Source organism: Bombyx mori, chromosome 11 (assembly GCF_030269925.1).
Source record: "Bombyx mori chromosome 11, ASM3026992v2".
NCBI lineage: Eukaryota > Metazoa > Arthropoda > Insecta > Lepidoptera > Bombycidae > Bombyx > Bombyx mori.
The window spans coordinates 8,318,258-8,338,365 of NC_085117.1; the positions used below are offsets into that span (position 1 = coordinate 8,318,258).

Consider the following 20,108-nt stretch of genomic DNA (forward strand, 5'->3'; position numbering starts at 1 on the left):
AGCTACTTTGTAATTCCTAGTCTGTCATTAAATAAAGCAGCGGAGTCGTTATGGGAACCGGAGAATCTTACTTTCATCACGACCTCACGACGTGACCTGGGAGCATGACAGAAACCTCTCAAACATAGTTACAGAAACTAATTGAAGGCTAAGAAGCCGCAACTTCACCTTTTGTTTTTTTGTGACACCAAAGTCAGACGAGAATGCTCCTTATTCGCGCTTCCTTCATTCACCTTTTCATTATTCGCGGATTAAAAAAAGATCGTGGGACATCGGATAGGAACGAATTTCCTTATTATAAAAATATTAATTTTAAGTTCTATTCGAGGTATAAAGAAAATAAAACTAGGGTACCCCTCCGCATCGTCCTATAAGGAACTTCGTTCCAAAAATGTCACCCCATTCCTATATTCGCCGCTAAAGATTTCTTTATTCGCGAATCTAATCGGTACATAACATATTGATAAAAAGGATTCTAATATGTAGGTATCCAACCGAATATGCTTTATAAACGCGTTTTTCTATATTTATGGAAAGAATCTATGCGGATAATACAGAGCTTTTACTGTATTTACATTTATTCATTCAATTATTCTCGAAATTCAATCAAACAACTCACTAGGAAGTTTGTTTAAAATCAGAAGGTAAGTACTAAACGAACACGCAAAATGTCAAGCTATAACAAAGCACACTAAAATAAGCAATCTGCTATTTAGTTAAAGCAGTCTGTAAGCATAATCTTGCTTTCATCTCACCTCACGACGATGAGCAAAGGCACGCGTGACTCATAGATCGAACTTGGGGCGTGTTATTGTCTGTTTTGCTGAGGTAAACAGTTACTTTACTAGATCCTTGGCGAGGTAGGTTAGATCCGAAATTGCCGGGAACCAAAAACCAGATAAATATAAGGTTTGTTGTAAAATAACTATAATATAAAATTTTGGCATACTAATAACGGCGGAGAACGAAGTAAAGAACGGACCATACCCAATCCTGCGGACTGAATGGTAAAGTCGACGTCGCCCTTAACACGTAATTTCGGATCCTCCCGATCCACTAACGGTGCTTTTAGATACCTCAAGCACCGGTCACCGGTTCGGCAAGTAAATTAACCTACAGACACAGCTCACTGAGTTTCTCACCCACAATAGTATTGTTTCCGATCCCTTGGTAGATTCTGCGAAGCACTGTTCTTGCTAGGGCTAGTGTTAGAGCTTAGTGTTAGTGTTAGAGCCCCGTAAGCTCACCTACTCGCTCGGTGACGTTGGCATAACTTCTAAAGGCTATTGGCTTCGGTGGAAAAAAAGTAAAGCTTAAGGTAGTCGTGAAAAAGCGTGTAGTGGGCACGCACCTAAATTGTAAAAATGGAATTGTAAGTAAATCGGTACAGAATTAAGTAAACTACTGCAGTATGTGTGTTATTTCCTGTTTGGTGGAAGCGTAGTTTACACAAGGAAATGGCAGATTTAGGAAAATAAACAGTCCGTGTATTAATGCATCGTTGTGTAAAAACGATTGTATTCTGGAAAAAATCAAACAAGATGTTGATTCCGTGAATTGCGTGATTATTAATTATTGAACATTACTTTTAACTAAATACACTTTTTTATTGTAAATGTAAAATTAAAATGGTTAAATTTATTAATAGTAAGATTAAAAAACATATATAATAATTAATTGTTTGCTAATCATATAAATAGTGTTTTTTTTTATAATTATGTCTATAATAACTCGCGGAATCTAAAGAAAATACTGTACTATAATAAAAACAAAAAGTACATTACAGCTTGTAAATTTGTAGCTGGTATATATGAATGTAGTATTATAAATAAATAAAAGTTTATTGGTGGTATGACGTGAATACACAATCATCATAAATATTTCTGCCGAGAAACTGTTCTTCCAAACAAGCGCTTCTGAAGGCAGTATACTGACACTTCAACCTAATCTCACCCTGCTTCGACTTGTAGACACTACGAAATGAGTGCCGCCGTCTATAGCGAGACTTGAAGTTGGACGCTTTTATACGCAGCCCACTCGAATGTTAATATACCTTCATTGCTGAAGAGTCCCATATCGACCCACCGCTGTACTTTCAGCTGGTGTGAACTGACTGTTTCAGGTGCTAGTAAGAGTTTGACACCAAAGTTGTTATAGTTATATAAAGTAAGACCACTACGCACTTATGGAAGTATCGTGTGCCAGATGAGTATTTATAATTTTACTTGCCGCAGCCAATGTGTTAATTTTATGCCGGATTGTAGTATACAGGCATACAGTAAACCCGCACAAATGAAGTTTCACCCAAGAATAGTTACCTGAAAAAATTAAAAAGAAATTATTAGTAAATGTTTTTTTTTAATTATTCAGAAAATCAACACTACACCAATATAATTAAAACTACATTTACTTTAAAGTTTTAATGGTCACGTACGACAACGTAGGTACGTAAATGTAAACTTAATTACGATTAATTATGATTCACGAAACCTGAAGAAAACACTACATCACTGAAAGGAAGATCATTTGCAAACAGAACTTTTGCCCAGAAAATGCAAAATACATAGATAGCTTTGGAGTATTTGAAGTACTGCAGAGGACTTCAGCTATTACAGACTTTTCCGATTCTATTAATAAAAATGGAGCTCATAGAAACACTGCTGACGAAAATAGAGCAAATAATAGATAATGGCCCGATTTCAAATGGCTTTCTTTCTCCTAGCCAGTCACCGGTAGCCTAAGGGGATATTCCAGCCACGACCAGACGGGTAAGCGAGCTCACGGGCTCAGCCTGAGAGAATTTCTTAACACTAGCCCCAGCGAAAACAGAATCTACCACCGGATCGGAATTGCAACACACAGAGAAAATCCGGCAAATAGCATGTATTCAGAGAGACATTACCACAGATTTTCAAAATTCAGAACGTGTGATGATTGCCAAGTTGAATATGAGAGATTTTGTAGCAAGCACGTGTTTTGTTGCTAGCCTTTCCGTACGTCAATTAGCTGATAAAATTATAATTCCATCCGTCGTGGCGTCCTCCAATAACTTTATCCTGCGCCATTCCTGCCTTTCCTCGGCTGTGTGGATAGTAACGTGGACTGAAGTGTTGAAAGTGGATAGTATCCGGTCCGACCAGAGCATTAGACTTCTGCCTCTGGGCCTTCTTCCGCATATCTGGCCTGTTACCAGCGCGTGTCACGATATTGTAGCTTGATAAACAATGTTTATGTATAATATAAGTGGTATAGAAAACACCAATAGAAAAGCATTTGAGAAAAGAAGTCAACATTAGGGCATGCCTTTATTTCTCAATCCTTGCAGATTTTTTTAAGTAAGTATATCAGATAATTGCTTCATGAAATCGGATCCGACCATCGATGGTCGTGATGCCCAGCGTAAGGTCAAGCGAGTTTTCCGATTCCGATCTCCGTCTCGGAGATGAACAGGCGCCGGAATGAATAACTTAGAGTGGGTTTATATTCTCTTCCACATAACACAATATGTATCCCTCGACACCTGAGAAAGATAGCAGTAACGTAATGATAAAAAGGACGACGAATTCAAAGCTTTCGATGTTGAAGAAAAACTTGCATTCCCATTTTATAAGCTCTACGATTGCAAGCTATGTTGCTCCTACTCCTCGCGTAGCTTTCCTCATTACTGAGGGTTTTTTTATTTTATTTTTATTGCATAGATGGGTGAACGAACTCTCAGCCCACCGGTGATAAGTGTTTACCAGAGCCCATAGACATCTACAACATAAACGCCGCCACCCACCTTAAGATATGAGTTCTAAGGCCTCAGTACAGTTATAACGGCTGCCCCACCCTTCAAACCGAAAAGCATTACTGCTTCACGGCAGAAATAGGTAGGGTAGTGCGGCCTCACAAGAGGTCCTACCACTTTCGATCAAAAATAGTAACCCTATCACCAGTAAAAAGTGCTTCGCAGAATCTACCACTGGATCGAAAACGCAAAGTAGAATTTTGCGGGTTTGATTTTTATTACGCGATGTTATTCCTTCACCGTGGAAGTCAACCGTGAACATTTGTTATTAGTACGTATTTCATTAGAATAATAATTGGTACCCGCCTGGGATTCGAACACCGATGCATCGCTCAACACGAATGCACCGGACGTCTTATCCTTTAGGCCACGACTTTGACTTCAAACTCATGTTGTTGTGACTCATAGCATCATTTTCTCACGTATCATTTCAATTTCTATGTTATGTTATATTATATTGTTTATTAGTATGTTTTATATTACCATGTTGCTAAACATTCCTAAATTTATTATTTGGGTGTTATATGTGTACAGTTATGGATAGCATAAATAAATTGTTCTCTTGTTGAAATGTATATTCCTCTGCTTGTGTATGTAACGTCAGTGTTAGCCATGAATGAGTCGCGTCATCCGAAGACGGGCGTAAGAAGGTCTCACAATGAGGCCGAGGTCCGACTAAATATTTGTTGTTACGTCTTGTTTTCTGTTGTTATTTGTTGATTTTCTTTCTTACGCTTATTTGTCATGATGATTGGAATGTTTTTTTTTTATATTTTAGAGCAAGGTAGTTTTGTAATAGAATAAATAAAATTGTTGAGTGCTTTACTATTGAACAAAATCTAAGTAAGAATTTACAGATTGTTTCTGTTTTATTGTGATTAGTATGTCTATGCACCAGATAATAAAATAAAAGAAGTCGTTTAAAAAAAAAGCATATCGACGATTGAAAGGCAAACGTGACTAAGCGACAATGCGTGAACTTTACAGTAGACTAATTTAAAGTTGAAATACCTAAAAAAAATTATTTTAACGAATCTAGCTGTAGTAGAATCTAGCTAGTAGCTGTAGGATTGAAATGATTTTAATAGACCTAGAAATATATATTTTTTGCACATCGAATATGGTTATTGACTATCATTTATATACAAAGCAGTTATTGTCGCTTAGTCACGTTTGCCTTTCAAGCGTCGATATGAATTTATTAATAACTACCGACCCGTCCTCGCTTCGCTTCGGAAACTGTAATTTATTATTGATTTCTCAACTATTTAATGGTTGTTATTATACATATAAACCTTCCTCTTCAATCACTCTATCTATTAAAAAAAACCGCATCAAAATCCGTTGCGTAGCTTTAAAGATTTAAGCATACATAGGGACAGAGAAAGCGACTTTGTTTTATACTAGTGATAAGTCGTTTTACAGTAAATATCTGATTAGTAGGTATATCCAAAAAATTGCATGTATCATAGGTATTTAGGTATGTATATAAAGTGTGATAAGTCTTCTTGGTTTATTTTTTCATGCGTAAATTAGTAGTTTTATAATGTAGTGTTTCTAGTAATTCATTATTTCTGCTCCTATTAATTCTGCCCCTAGACTACAATATTGGAGCCACAGTTATTATTATAATAATTTTCAGCCCATTGATAGCCACTGCTGGGGGCATAGGTTTCTCCTTTTTATACCATAAGATTGGATCGTCCGCCATTCTCATTCACGTCCTCCCCGCGTCCTGACCATGTCATCGGTCCATCGTGCCATATGTCTTCCGGCACCTCTAAGACATACGATTCCATCATTTCCTCTTGCTAAGTGCCCTTATCAACGAAGAACTTTTTTAATCTAGTAAATATCCAAATAGTACAAATTATAGTACATTAAAAAAGTGAAAATTTTTAATGCCTCCGTTTCGTCTAAACTTCAATATTGGCCATTTTACAAAACGCGCCGGACCCCACTCCTGTTTGTTGATAAACATCATAGTTTGCAGCTGACTTAATCGCTCATCTTCCTGGATGCTCAGTGAATTTATTTCTAGGAATATCAAACGTCTAACCGCTGTTGAGAACGTGAAAATTGACGTCTAATTGCATTCTTTGCACCTTAAAGCGTTTTAGTTTGTGTATACGTGTGTTGGAATGCTGTGCTATTCAGCGGACTCGCTCCGAGTCTCTCATTGCAATGCTTCCAGATACACGGCCATATAAACGAAAATGCCATTTTTTTATTACATTGGTGGACAAGCTCATAGTCCACCTGGTGTTAAGTGGTTACCGGAGCCCATAGACCCATATTATATCGCGTTATGAAGTCTAATCAGCCATAAGACATTATTGACTTGAAAATCGCTGGTGCCATGGCGATAGGGCTTCTTATGAGGTAACTACGACTCTGTTTATTTTTGACTAGCGACCCGCCCTCGCTTCGCTTCGGAAACATTAAAACACACATGAAACGAAACAAAATAAAATAAAAAAATATATAAAAAAAGTAGCCTATGTTCATCAGGGACAATGTCGGCTTCTAATGGAAAAAGAATTTTTCAAATCGGTCCAGTAGTTTCGGAGCCTATTCGAAACAAACAAACAAACAAATCTTTCCTCTTTATAATATTAGTATAGACGTGAAGCAGTAATGCGTCGTGGTTTGAAAAATTGTGATTGAAAATTCATGTCTTCAGGTGATGATAGAATTTACACAGCCCACTAAATTTCTCGCCGGATATTCTCAGTGGGTCGCGTTTCCGATCCGGTAGTAGATTCAGCGAAGCACAGCTCTTGCTAGGGCTAGTGTTAGCAACGTCCTCAGGTTAGAGCCCCGTGAGGTCACCTACTCGTTCACTGAATCTAGTATGACCTCTCGAGGTCACTACAATAGGTAGGAAAATTACAGACGCCTGATGTGTCGTTAAGTGCGACTATACGCATTGGTTCAAATCGTATTCTCTAACAAATTCCACGATGAAAGAACAGTATTGCGAATTAAAAATCGAACCTGTATAATTACGTGATTTGCGTAATCTCCGGCAGCGTGTCCGGAAAGTAAATAAGTTAAATAATTTAATAAGTCTTCTTAAATAAGTTACGTAACATAGAAACTTCGATCTTAATGTCTCAAGGGATCTACAGAGGTGTTTACATCACTTTGGAAACAGTACTTGAAACTGCCCTTCTCGGAAATATTCAAAAGATATCGATTGCACAGTAAATCACATAATTAACTTTTACCAAAGACATTATTACGAAATACGTTGAACGTTTTACGAACGAAATCTTACTTGAATTATTTAACGAACGCTTTTTTTTTTGTAGTTCACTTTTTGTGTTTTTTTTTTTTTTAATTTAAACAAATAAGTGCTTCAGTAAAAGTTGTTATCATTGAAGTCAAGACTTTTTGTAATGTTTCCACATACGTAATACGTAATTGGGCGTTTAATGAACGCGATTAATCAATTTTATATTAACTCAAGGCTCCGAGTAAAAAAATCGTCTTTTAGTTTCATAGGTAATTGAAGATAGTATCAATATACCTCTTTTGGTTTTCGCTCTTGATTGGTAGAACGAGCAAGGAAGCCTGGTTTTAAGTTATTATCGAAAACCACAAGTATCATAATGAGAATACCTGCTCTCAAACAAATACGCAGGCCGCTACTTCGAGGGTTAGGTCCGTAGTTAGCATTCCTGAATGTTGCGCTGAGGGTCGTGGGTTTGATTCCTGCATCGCCCAAAGATTTGCGGCTTACTTGCTCTTTGTTTGGCTGTTTATTATCTATGTAGGATTAATGAGAATGGAACGTATGAAAATAGTGTGGAGCGAAACGTTAATGTGTGAGTGAGAGAAAACAGTAAGAAATGGAAAAGAGAAGGACAGAGAGAAAGAAGATGGCGAGGACGATTAAAATGAGCAAGCCGTAAAAAAGTGTAAATTAATTTTTAATTATTAGAAGATTTTAGAAAAGAAGAGTAAAAGTGCAACAGGAGAATACCTTTATTTTATGTGTATATATGTATACATTTCAATGTATGTATGTATGTCAGTCTCTGGTGCCCATAACACAAGAAATCCTAAATTGGGGCCAGATGCCCATATTATGTTCACAGTTGTTTATTATTTATTATACCTACCCGTCCTTTTCAATCACCAGTATGTTTCCTTAATACAAAACATGGTGTTTCCTGTTACTAAAAATAACCTACCTACATATTTTTAATCTAAAAATATACATTAAAACTAACCATTAATACAACTTAGACAATACCTGCCTAATTTAGACTTAAATTAATAACGTTTTTCTACAAGGTATCCAATGTTACAGATCTTAATACTTCGTAACCGGTGTGACCAGTGTTCTGAATCCGAAATTCTCAAGGATAACGCGTCCATCGCCCACGCGTGGCTAATCAAACCGCATTATTGGCACGTTAATTTTTAATATGAATTTAAACTAGAAGTGACGCATTTGATAGTTTAGAAAAGAAGCAATTAAATTGACTTATCATTTAATGAGTAAATTTAGCATTTGTAATTTTAAACGACACTGGAACGCGATTGATGACAAGACTCAAGCATAATTCCGACTTCTAGTTTTATGATTTCCATACTAACATAGGCATTGACGTCAAATAAAACTTTTAAAAAAATTGGTATGCCTAAAAGGAGGTTTTTCTCAGGGCCCTCTCCGAAATCGTTGCTCGATGTGTTGACATTCAACAAGTACGCTGACAATTACGCTGATTCAATTTGAATAAAATTTAATTACCACTACCCTGCCTATTTCTGTCGTGAAGCAGTAATGCGTTTCGGTTTGAAGAGGCAGCCGTTGTAGCTATACTTGAGACCTTAGAACTCATAGATGTCTATGGGCTCCAGTAATCACTTAACACCAGGTGGGTCGTATGCTCGTCTGCCTACACAGGCATAAAAAAAAGAATGGGTGATTATATTCTAGACGCAACAGTATAGACCGAAAGATAACATCAGTAAAATATTTACTATGTTAAAAAGGACGTATGCGATATAATTATCTTTGTAGTTATTCGATTGAATGCTAAATTATCAGTTATCAGTTGCTTATCAATAAACTACAACAACAAACGTATTCACACGGTACGCGCAGATGAATCATGTTTGCGCTCATCGCTTTGCGCACGAGCGTTTTGCACACGATAGATAAGTCGCGTGTATTTAAACTGTCGGTACTTATCAATTGTTTTAGTACTTATCGTCGTGTCGAACTGTGTTTTAATAGCATCGCAACAATCTGCAAGTCGAACCGGTAAGTGTCGTTCTAAATTATTACACCGTATCGGAAAATGATTGACAACATTTCATAACCGTACCATATTTTGAATTTCATTAGTATTTAATTTCAATATTACTGTTTTCCTTACTGTCATATTATTTATGTGTTGGGCTTTGCCCATTGAGTTTCTCGCCGAATATTCTCAGTGGGTCGCGTTTCCGATCCGGTGGTAGATTTTGTGAAGCACTGCTCTTGCTAAGGCTAGTGTTAGCAACACTTCCGGTTTGAGCTCCATGAACTCACCTACACGTTAAGGCGATGCTGAAATAGTTTCTCAAGGCTATCGACAAAGGTAGTTTGTGATTTGAAATCACAGTCTCAGTTTGAGAGCCGCTGTATTTTTCTTCAAACTGAAATCGATGAAAGACAGATTCTTGGACTGACCTGGAGGGCACTCACTTATTACATATATAGGAGTGAAAGGCTGTTCACCCAACATTTATCTTTGTAATTAAAGGAAAGTTTTATTTGGTGTTAGCATCAACAGTTCGATGTTTTTGATTTAATTTCAATTAAGTTTATTTCATTCAAATAGCTGTAGAAATTTCTTTGTTATGATATATTTTTTAAATTTTATACTTTAAATGGCTCTCTTGTAAAGTTGTAAAAATTTTGCTTAAAACAAATATTCTTGAACCTCTTGATATATAGTACCTACATAATAATATCTTTTTAAGCCATATTATTCCATTATCGTGGAAGTCATTCGTGAATGTGTATTAGGACCTTAAGTAACGTAATTACTTTTTTAATACTAATATCAATGTCGCAATTAAGCCTACTCTTACGGTTTAATCTTGCGTTTATTAGATTAAATTGGAAAAGTCGTTTCAATTATATTTACGACTAGGGATAAATGAAGATATTTTTCTTATGCCTGTAGCTCGATGGCATGTTATTATGTCTATAGGCTCTTTTGACCGTTCATATCCAAGAGAGCTCAGATAGATCTAGAGTAAAATAAGATCACATCTTATCACAAGATATATCTCAATAAGTAGTAAATCTTCTATCTGTTGGAAGCAATTAAAATAATTTATGCTTGAATTTAATTGTATTCTAAGAATTTTAACTTTACATTTTTTAATTTTCAGTTCAATAAAAAGATGGCCTGCAAAACGAATATTTGTAAGCGTTTAACAAGTGAAGAGGATCAACGTAAGCAATGTAATATCAAGGTATGCAATGATTGCTCATGTACCCCTGCTCAGTCTAAAGAACTGAAATGTGACAAATCTGGTTGCATTTGTGTACCGACTGAAGGAAAGCCATGCGTTTGCATTTGTAAGGAAGATGGAAAGCTCCTTCGCTGTGACGACTGCAAGTGTGATGAAACTGGCAAATGTGATAAACCGGAATGTCTCTGTATACCGACTGAAGGAAAACCTTGTATTTGCCTGTGTAGCGATGACAAAGGTAATATAAAGGTATGCGATGATTGCTCATGTACTCCTGCTCAGTCTAAAGAACTGAAATGTGACAAATCTGGTTGCATTTGTGTACCAACTGAAGGAAAGTCATGCATTTGCATTTGTAAGGAAGATGGAAAGCTCCTTCGCTGTGACGACTGCAAGTGTGATGAAAATGGCAAATGTGATAAACCGGAATGTCTCTGTATACCGACTGAAGGAAAACCTTGTATTTGCCTGTGTAGCGATGACAAAGGTAATATAAAGGTATGCGATGATTGCTCATGTACTCCTGCTCAGTCTAAAGAACTGAAATGTGACAAATCTGGTTGCATTTGTGTACCAACTGAAGGAAAGTCATGCATTTGCGTTTGCAAGAAAGATGGGAAATTCGTTCGCTGTGACGACTGCAAATGTGATGAAAATGGCAAATGTGATAAACCGGAATGTCTGTGTATACCGACTGAAGGAAAACCTTGTATTTGCCTGTGTAGCGATGACAAAGGTAATATAAAGGTATGCGATGATTGCTCATGTACTCCTGCTCAGTCTAAAGAACTGCAATGTGACAAATCTGGTTGCGTTTGTGTGCCGACTGAAGGAAAGTCATGCATTTGCATTTGTAAGAAAGATGGAAAACTCCTTCGTTGTGACGACTGCAAGTGTGATGTGAATGACAAATGTGATAAACCGGAATGTCTCTGTATACCGACTGAAGGAAAACCTTGTATTTGTCTGTGTAGCGATGACAAAGCTAATATAAAGGTATGCGATGATTGCTCATGTACCCCTGCTCAGTCTAAAGAACTGAAATGTGACAAATCTGGTTGCATTTGTGTACCGACGGAAGGAAAGTCATGCATTTGCATTTGTAAGAAAGATGGAAAGCTCCTTCGCTGTGACGACTGCAAGTGTGATGAAAATGGCAAATGTGATAAACCGGAATGTCTCTGTATACCGACTGAAGGAAAACCTTGTATTTGCCTGCGAAGCGATGACAAAGGTAATATAAAGGTATGCGATGATTGTTCTTGTGCCCCTGGTCAGTCTAAAGAACTGAAATGTGACAAATCTGGTTGCATTTGTGTACCGACTGAAGAAAAATCTTATTCTTAATTATCCAGCGATCATAAAGGTACCGGGTAATCAGATGATGGGAAATTGTCGAAAACCATAGTGCTACCATGATCTGTAATTTCGGTTATTTTGTTCTATCATCGTATATTTTATTCAATAAACAATACTTTTTATCTAATTCTGCGTTTATTTCAATGAATTAGAATGATGCTTTTTCAATTACTTCAAAATTGAGAAGAAAAACTAAAAGTGATTACGAAGCTAAGAGCTCATTTGCAATTTTAGCGACTTTCGGACCTCAAAAATGTAATGCATAAAGCAGTCTTGCCTCCACCCCCTTTCTTCTTTCCTTTCTTTCCCCTTCTAACCGATACTGATGTGCTCTACTACTTTGCGATAAAAATAGGCAATGGTAGTTACGCTTATTCTTGCGAGCTGATATTCATTCAGTTATTTTAAGTTCAATTCATATTGGAATTTAAAACAAATGCTATGATTTATATTTTTTATATGACAGCGAAAAGTTTTTGGCTCTAGTTCTCGTTCTAGACTTAACCGCCTTAAACTATGAGGTTGAAGGCTTCCACTCTTCAAACTGGGAGCTTAACTTTGTGGAAAATCTTAATTTTATCTCCATATTAAGATGCATTACATAGTCTAGTCGAAAAAGAACCTTCTGAATGTTTTATTGGTAAACATAACAACAACCGTCTTAATCGGAACGTGAAATGAATGGAACTTTAATCCATCAAACTATTTCGAAAGATATCTATCTACACGTTAAATTTGTGGAACATTCTTCTTGGACATAGCAATCAAACAATAAAAACTAATATCAAAACTATTCAACTCTAATCAACTTTCATTGCTACACCACAAAAACTATTAATTGACACATGTCATAAATTATTTGACGTTTGTTGACGTCCCGCGGGCGAGCTGTCATCGTGACAGCTACACGGCCGCCTGGCGCGCTTCTTGGGTGGTATACGTGTACATAATTCGAACATAGAGATTTTAATGAAACAACGTAATTACACGTTTAGTGACGATACCGGACTCTGCTTGACTGTATTATTATTCTTTACAAATAAGAACGATAGTTAGTGGTTATTTTAATGATTTGCACCATTAAAGCCAACAGTTCTCTTTTATTTGACAGTATTATCTTGAATTAGATTAAGATCGTGTATTGTTTTCATAATTAACCCTTTGATTGTCGTGTAGGTCGCCGGTGCACTACGCGGTGCACTGAAGTAATTATGTCGATTTCTGTTACTAAGCGCATGGACTGCATAGCTTTGCCTTCTTTTGTTTTTTAATGTATATTTTAGTTAGGTGTTTTAGGAATAGATTAATTCTTAGTTACTTCGGATTCGGTCTTTCCCAGAATCTACTAGATGTTCCTTAGTAAGAAGATCGAAGAGAAAAAGCGACATAAGTAAATCAGTGCGCCACGCAGGACACCGGTGAATTATATGGCAATTAACGTGTTAATTCTCCTCCTTTTCGGATTTCTGTATGGATTAATGGATGGCTGTCGAGTGTATTCTGACCGGTGATACCTTAGGGATAGCTACCATCGTCCTACCTCTCTTTATGCGTCCGACATGTGGACTGGAATAGTCGTTATTGAGACCTAATATCAACCAGTATTAATTGCGGCGAGAATTGAACGCATTGAAAATAGCTTTATTTTTAAATTAGATAATGTTTCCAAAACAATTCATACTAATCCAGAAAAATATATGAGTACCAACCCTATCCAAGAACAATAACCCAAATTCAAGCCAAACGTAACGTAACCAACGTACCAACGTAAAGAGCACAGATACAGTAAAGTCCAATTTCGCCAACCGTGTACACAATTAATCTAAAAAGTCACAGACTAAATACGAACAAAGTTAGATGTGACGTGATAGGCGACCTCCTTAAACTTGAACTCCGAGTTTCAAGACACGACCGTGACGCTGCGCTCCCACATTATTCACACACAAACAATGGAGTATTTAACTAATAGTTTTTTCACTCAAAAACTAAGTTACACTTACGGCATTAAAATATTTCGGCGCGTTTCTTTTGATGTTTCAAGATAGAGGGAATGCTTGTCGTAACTAATTTGTAATAAAAAAAGTTTAAGTAACTTTAATAGAGAGTGCTTTAGCGCTGTATTTTTTTATAGCTTACATGGATGGAAGTTTCCATGCTTCACCCGGTGTTAACAAAAATAACAACAACAACTAAAATGCCGCCACCTTGAGACATGAGTTTTCAGTCTTACCTTTATATTACAACGGCTTCTCTACCATTCAAACTGAAACGCATTACTCCTTCATAGCAGATATAGGAAGGGTGTTGGTATCTACTCATGCGGGCTTACAAGACCAATCCAGTAAGACGGCCAGACGAGCTCACAGTACACCTAACTTTAGACATCCCAATGTAAATTCCATCTTATGAGACTGGGCGAAGTTTCGATTTTGTTTTGCAACGATTGCCCGGGTAAGACAAGTCAATTCGAGTAGGTCAGGAAGGTAGAAAAACGCAGGGCTAAGAAATACGCAAGGAACCTACGGTGTGTCCTGCTACCAGTTATTATGTTAATTTAAGCAAAATCGGATTTCTTTTAATATCATTCCTGCATTGTAATCAAAATTTCTACAAGAGCCTAATTGTTATATAAACATTGTTATACAATGTTGATATGATTCATTTTACAAAGATTCTTAAATAATACACTCGTACAATGAAAGCTGAATTGAACATCACTTTTTATGTTGAGATTTTTCGAGCATTTCAGAAGAAAATTATTCTGTAATGTGACGAGGGGACATCAATCTGTTTTTGGAATTCTAAGCTCAAAGTTATCATTGTTTTTGTTACAAAACGTTTGTGACTAAACCTTGTAGTTAATGTGACTGCTAATTTTCAAATCATTGGGGTTAATCACAAAGGTCTACTACTTCGTAATGATCTTCATAATAATCTAGGTCTTGAACCCATTCATGAGTATGATGGTGCTTACTATTTTTAAAAGTGGTAGCGACTCGAGAAGTGACAATTGATAGATGACAGATGACAGCTGATGTTGTTGTCACTTTGACACAGCTAATGTAGATTACGTGCGAGGCCTAAAGAACAAAGAGTAATCGGGCGGCATCGCGCCTGTGCATTGCGTGTTCGGTGAAGTTGTCTTAGAGAGATTACTAAGTGAACCGCGTTAATTATAATTACCACTTTATTACGGGTAATAAAGAGTTTATTGTTTGACCGAGTTATTTTGTAATAAATTCTCCTTGCTTACCGTGGTTTTTTTTTACGTACCGGTATACTTACATACAACATACAACTTGCAATGTCTCTGTCCTTGAGTTGATAGACCTCGGGCAGCTTTTAAGCTGAAAAGCTGCCGGTTCACAAATGTTCGTTCTGGCTCAAAATTTACTGATCGATCTAAGAGCACAAATTATTCAGATCTCACTGTGAAAATCTAACTCTCTACACCGGGATACTTTAACTCTTACGTCGTCAGGTCATTTTAGTTTTTTGACGACGATTCCGAACACGTCACACTAAATAAAAAGTGAGTATGGAAATGAAAGTATTACGAACAATATACCTCATCAAATTACAAGGTAATGTAGGTCAAATGATTCTACAATTAATCTGAATATCGTATCTGCGATGTACCTAACCACTATGTGTGTTTGTATGTGACGCCATTTTGCGATGTAGGTCGCATCCTCGGCTACTTGAATTTTGGCGAAACTTTCTAACCATATTGTGGTTTGAACTTAATGATATCATTTTATTGTACTTATTGAAGTGAAACTTCCTTATCGGCGTTGGAAAAAAATTTACCGTCACATTTTTCGGTTACGCGTCACTTTTTTCCGTTACGCGCCATCTGTTTTGTATTCATGTCTATGATAATAAAATCCTTTTGTTTAAACTTTATCTAATTTAACTTTTTTGTATTCATGTCTATGATAATAAAATCCTTTTGTTTAAACTTTATCTAATTTAACTTTATTTAACCAATTTCTAGAAAGTTGCATGTAGATCATTTTTCGAAAAATAAGGCCATAAACAAGTTTCACTTCTTACGTGTGTACACTAGTACACGCACACATTTTTTTTCATCATGTATGTATGCGATTTTTCAAATCATTTCAAATAACCTAAAATTTTCTATGGTAATGGTATTCCCATTTAATTTCTAATTTCATCATCTCTTTGAACCATATTTTATCTTGAATGAGTTTCTGTAAGAACTAAAGTTTCTACATTCTGTATACATATATTAATTTAGTTGCCTGCACCACTCTAGTCCAGAGACCACCAGTCGATTTGTAGATACGTGTTTTTTTAAGCTATGCTTATTATAAAAGCTATACTTTATCGCGGGCTTTGAGCGCGGCGACTGAATCAAGAAATTACGTAACTAAAATAACCTGACACCCCACTACGCCTACTATGTAGCTCGCGTTCAACACATTCACACGTTGCGCTTGTGTAGTGTTTGTGAATAAGCGCGCGGCGTGACGTCGCACTGCCGCATGCACATCATGAAAAGTCTGCCCATCTCTCCCTCGCGCGGTCTAGTTTATGAGTGTGAAAGGGACAGTTAACGTTTTGCTTTTGTTAATGTTTATAAATATAGCGTGGTCTTATTTTATTGTTGTTTTAATATTAAATTATTATTGTCGATTTATAATTGCATAAGTTGATAAAAAATTCTATGCAATAGCTTTACCGCGGCAGTTTCCAAGTGCCACACGTGTTTTTTTTATTGCTTAGATGGGTGGACGAGCTCCACAGCCCATCTGGTGCTAAGTGGTTACTGGAGCCCATAGACACCTACAACGTAAATGCGCCACCCACCTTGAGATATAAGTTCTAAGGTCTCAATATAGTTACAACGGCTGCTCCACCCTTCAAACCGAAACGCATTACTGCTTCACGGCAGAAATAGGCAGGGGTTGGTACCCACCCATGCGGATTCACAAGAGGACCTACCACCACGTTTAAACGACAAACGACAAAAAGCATAATATGCCTTAATGCCCGGCATAGGATAATGTGCTATCGCTGTGCGAAATGTTTATGATTCGCGAAATCCTAATAATAAAAGAATACCGTCGATTTCTACTCATCAACCAGAATACAGTTCGCTCAAATAAATTCTCAGACCGCAAACAGTAAATACGTACGTACAACATGGCGTTTACATTACTTGTTCACACATTCACATGAGATATACTCCGGTGATAGTGAAGTAAGTACTTGTGACCGCAACGTGTGGTTGTCGTGCATTTGGCGTTCTAGAAACATCATGTTAGAATTGAAGTCTTGGTAGAATAAAAAAAACCCTTATTTAATTTTATCGTAAAAATAGTTTATATCAATGTTCAATGCCTATTCAAATCCTGCAGATAGATATAGTATTTCTAATGAAATACGTAATTAAAATATATAATACAGGAATGAGTTTCATGGTGAAGGAATAAATGCAATAAAAATAAAATCTGCAAATATTATAATTAGCTTAATCACTGATAGTTGCGGGCATTTTATGTGCCCACACGGGTAGGTACCGTGGACTTTTTCTACGACGAAACAGTAATGCATTGAGAGTCAGCTTTCATGTCTCAAGTTGGGAAGCGTCATTTTTTGGGTTTCACTAATTACTTAACACCAGATGAATTGTGGTTTCGAAAACTACTCAATGTAATTCAAAACAAAAATGTCCCGTTCATTCCATTTTATTATGCTATCAGAATAGCTTGATAAAGTTAAGACAATACCGTAGATAATGTTTGAAGAATCTATAGTACTGAAATTTAGAGCAATTTTCGAAAATCTCTCCGCGCCGGAAGCGACAAGGGAACGATTACTATAACGGAGACAAACAGCTACGTCGATCAATGCGTCCCATCGCCTTGTGACAGAACCCCGTTATTTAGTCACACCGTTTGTTTTAGACTACGCGAGAAAAGTCCAAGAGAGTCAATAGAGACAATAAGAGTTTGGCTTGGACGAAGAAATGAACTGATAACTAAAATATCAGCAACATTTTAAAATTCACTTATATGATTAACAAAAAATAATCTCACTGAAGAAGTAGAAACAAAAGTTTTGAGAAATAACCAATTTGGCTATGACGTAGAGGAGAATTTTACAATCTCTCAATTTATTAGCGTAGAGAGTGAAGCACAAGACTGAAGCACAATTTCCCGATTGTAATTTAATATGTGCAATTAAAACTGATTGTTGATTAAATAAATAAATAAATATATTTTTTATTGCTTAGATGGGTGGACGAGCTCACGGCCCACCTGGTGTTAAGTGGCTACCGGAGCCCATAGACATCTACAAAGTAAATGCCGCCACCTATCTTGAGACATGAGTTATAAAGTCTCAGTTTTAACAGTACAACAGCTGCCCCACCCTTCAAACCGAAACGCATTACTGCTTCAGGGCAGAAATAAGGGTGGTGGTACCTATCCGTGCGACTCACATGATGTCCTGCCAGTAAATCATCACCATTTCCAGTATCTCATTCAAATATATAAAATAAAAACAGTTTTATATGCAGTATCACGGTAAGCCGGGGGCGGAGATCCATGCGGCCGTGTCCAAAATGAGAGCGAAGGACACGGCCCCCGGCCCTGACGGCGTTCACGGCCGGGTCTGGAGCTTGGCCTTCGAGGCCCTAGGGGACCGGCTCGGGGGGCTTTTCGAAGCGTGCCTCGAGTCGGGACGGTTCCCGTCGAAATGGAAGACGGGCAGACTGGTCCTTCTGCGGAAGGACGGGCGCCCCGCGGACTCACCCGCGGGCTATCGCCCCATCGTGTTGCTGGACGAAGCGGGCAAGATGTTCGAGAGAATCGTCGCGGCCCGCATCGTCCGGCACCTGACCGAGACGGGTCCCGATCTTTCGGCGGAGCAATACGGCTTCAGAGAGGGCCGCTCGACTATCGACGCAATTCTGCGCGTGCGGGCCCTCTCCGACGAAGCCGTATCCCGGGGCGGGGTGGCGATGGCGTTATCCTTAGATGTAAGGAACGCCTTCAACACCCTGCCCTGGTCGGTGATCGCGGGGGCGCTGGAGTATCACGGCGTCCCCGCATACCTCCGCCGACTGATCGGCTCCTACCTCGAGGGCAGGTCGATCCAGTGCATCGGACACGGTGGGGCGATGTACCGCTTTCCGGTCGAGCGCGGTGTTCCGCAGGGGTCTGTCCTGGGCCCCCTGCTGTGGAACATCGGCTACGACTGGGTCCTGCGGGGCGTCGTACGGGGTCCCCTCCCCGGGCTGAGCGTAATATGTTACGCCGACGACACGTTGGTCGTGGCTCCGGGGAGGGACTACCGGGAGTCTGCCCGTCTGGCGTGCGCAGGCGTGGCACACGTCGTCACAAGGATCCGACGGCGGGGACTCGAGGTGGCGCTCGACAAAACCCAGGCCCTGTTGTTTCACGGGCCGGGACGAGCGCCGCCTCTGGGTGCCCACCTCGTGATCGGAGGCGTCCGCGTCGGGGTCGGGGTGACCGGTCTTCGGTACCTCGGCCTCAAACTGGATGGTCGGTGGAACTTCCGCGCTCACTTTGCGAAGTTGGGCCCTCGACTGATGGCGACGGCCGGCTCTTTGAGCCGGCTGCTTCCAAGCGTCGGGGGTCCCGATCAGGTGGCGCGCCGCCTCTACATGGGGGTGGTGCGGTCGATGGCACTATACGGGGCTCCCGTATGGTGCCACGCCCTGACCCGCAAGAACGTCGCGGCGCTGCGACGTCCGCAGCGCGCGATCGCGGTCAGGGCGATCCGAGGATACCGCACCGTCTCCTTCGAGGCGGCGTGCTTGCTCGCCGGGGCGCCACCCTGGGACCTGGAGGCGGAGGCGCTCGCTGCCGATTACCGGTGGCGTAGCGACCTTCGTTCTAGGGGGGAAGGGCGCCCCGGCGAAGGAGTAGTTCGAGCGCGGAGGCTCCAATCTCGGCGGTCCGTGCTGGAGGCGTGGTCTCGCCGCTTGGCGGACCCGTCGGCCGGCCTCCGTACCGTCGAGGCGGTCCGCCCGGTTCTCGCGGACTGGGTGGGCCGCGACCGCGGATGCCTCACCTTCCGGCTGACGCAAATGTTGACCGGCCATGGTTGTTTTGGCCGGTACCTTTTCAAAATAGTCGGAAGGGAACCTACGGCGCAGTGCCACCACTGCGCTGACCGCGACGAGGAAGACACAGCGGAACACACATTGGCGCGTTGCTCTGGATTTGACGAGCAGCGCGCCGCCCTCGTCGCGGTCATTGGAGAGGACCTCTCGCTGCCGCGCGTCGTGGCTACGATGCTCGGCAGCGAGGCGTCCTGGAAGGCGATGCTCGACTTCTGCGAGTCCACCATATCGCAGAAGGAGGCGGCGGAGCGAGAGAGGGAGAGCTCTTCCCTTTCCGCACCGATCCGTCGCCGTCGAGCCGGGGGCCGGAGGCGGGAATACGCCCGTACGTCCCGGCCCCTGTAGGTGGCGGCCTCC

The 20,108-nt window shown here is 39.7% G+C and overlaps 2 protein-coding genes across 3 annotated transcripts in view; one reads left to right on the forward strand and one right to left on the reverse strand.

The window, feature by feature from the left end:
* The window catches only part of LOC101743327 (uncharacterized), a 134,292-nt gene that overhangs the window by 89,553 nt on the left and 24,631 nt on the right, over window positions 1-20,108 (reverse strand). The gene's annotated exons all lie outside the window — the stretch shown is intronic.
* LOC134198660 (laminin subunit alpha-like) lies at window positions 8,917-11,759 on the forward strand. The gene is made up of 2 exons (XM_004931545.5): window positions 8,917-9,068; window positions 10,190-11,759. Exon 2 carries the CDS (start codon window positions 10,202-10,204, stop codon window positions 11,618-11,620), a length of 1,419 nt encoding a protein of 472 aa, XP_004931602.2. The 5' UTR covers window positions 8,917-9,068; window positions 10,190-10,201; the 3' UTR covers window positions 11,621-11,759.

Coding starts and splice junctions, on each gene's coding strand:
- LOC134198660 (XM_004931545.5), top strand. CDS start 10,202: ATGGCCTGCAAAACGAATATTTGTAAGCGTTTAACAAGTGAAGAGGAT.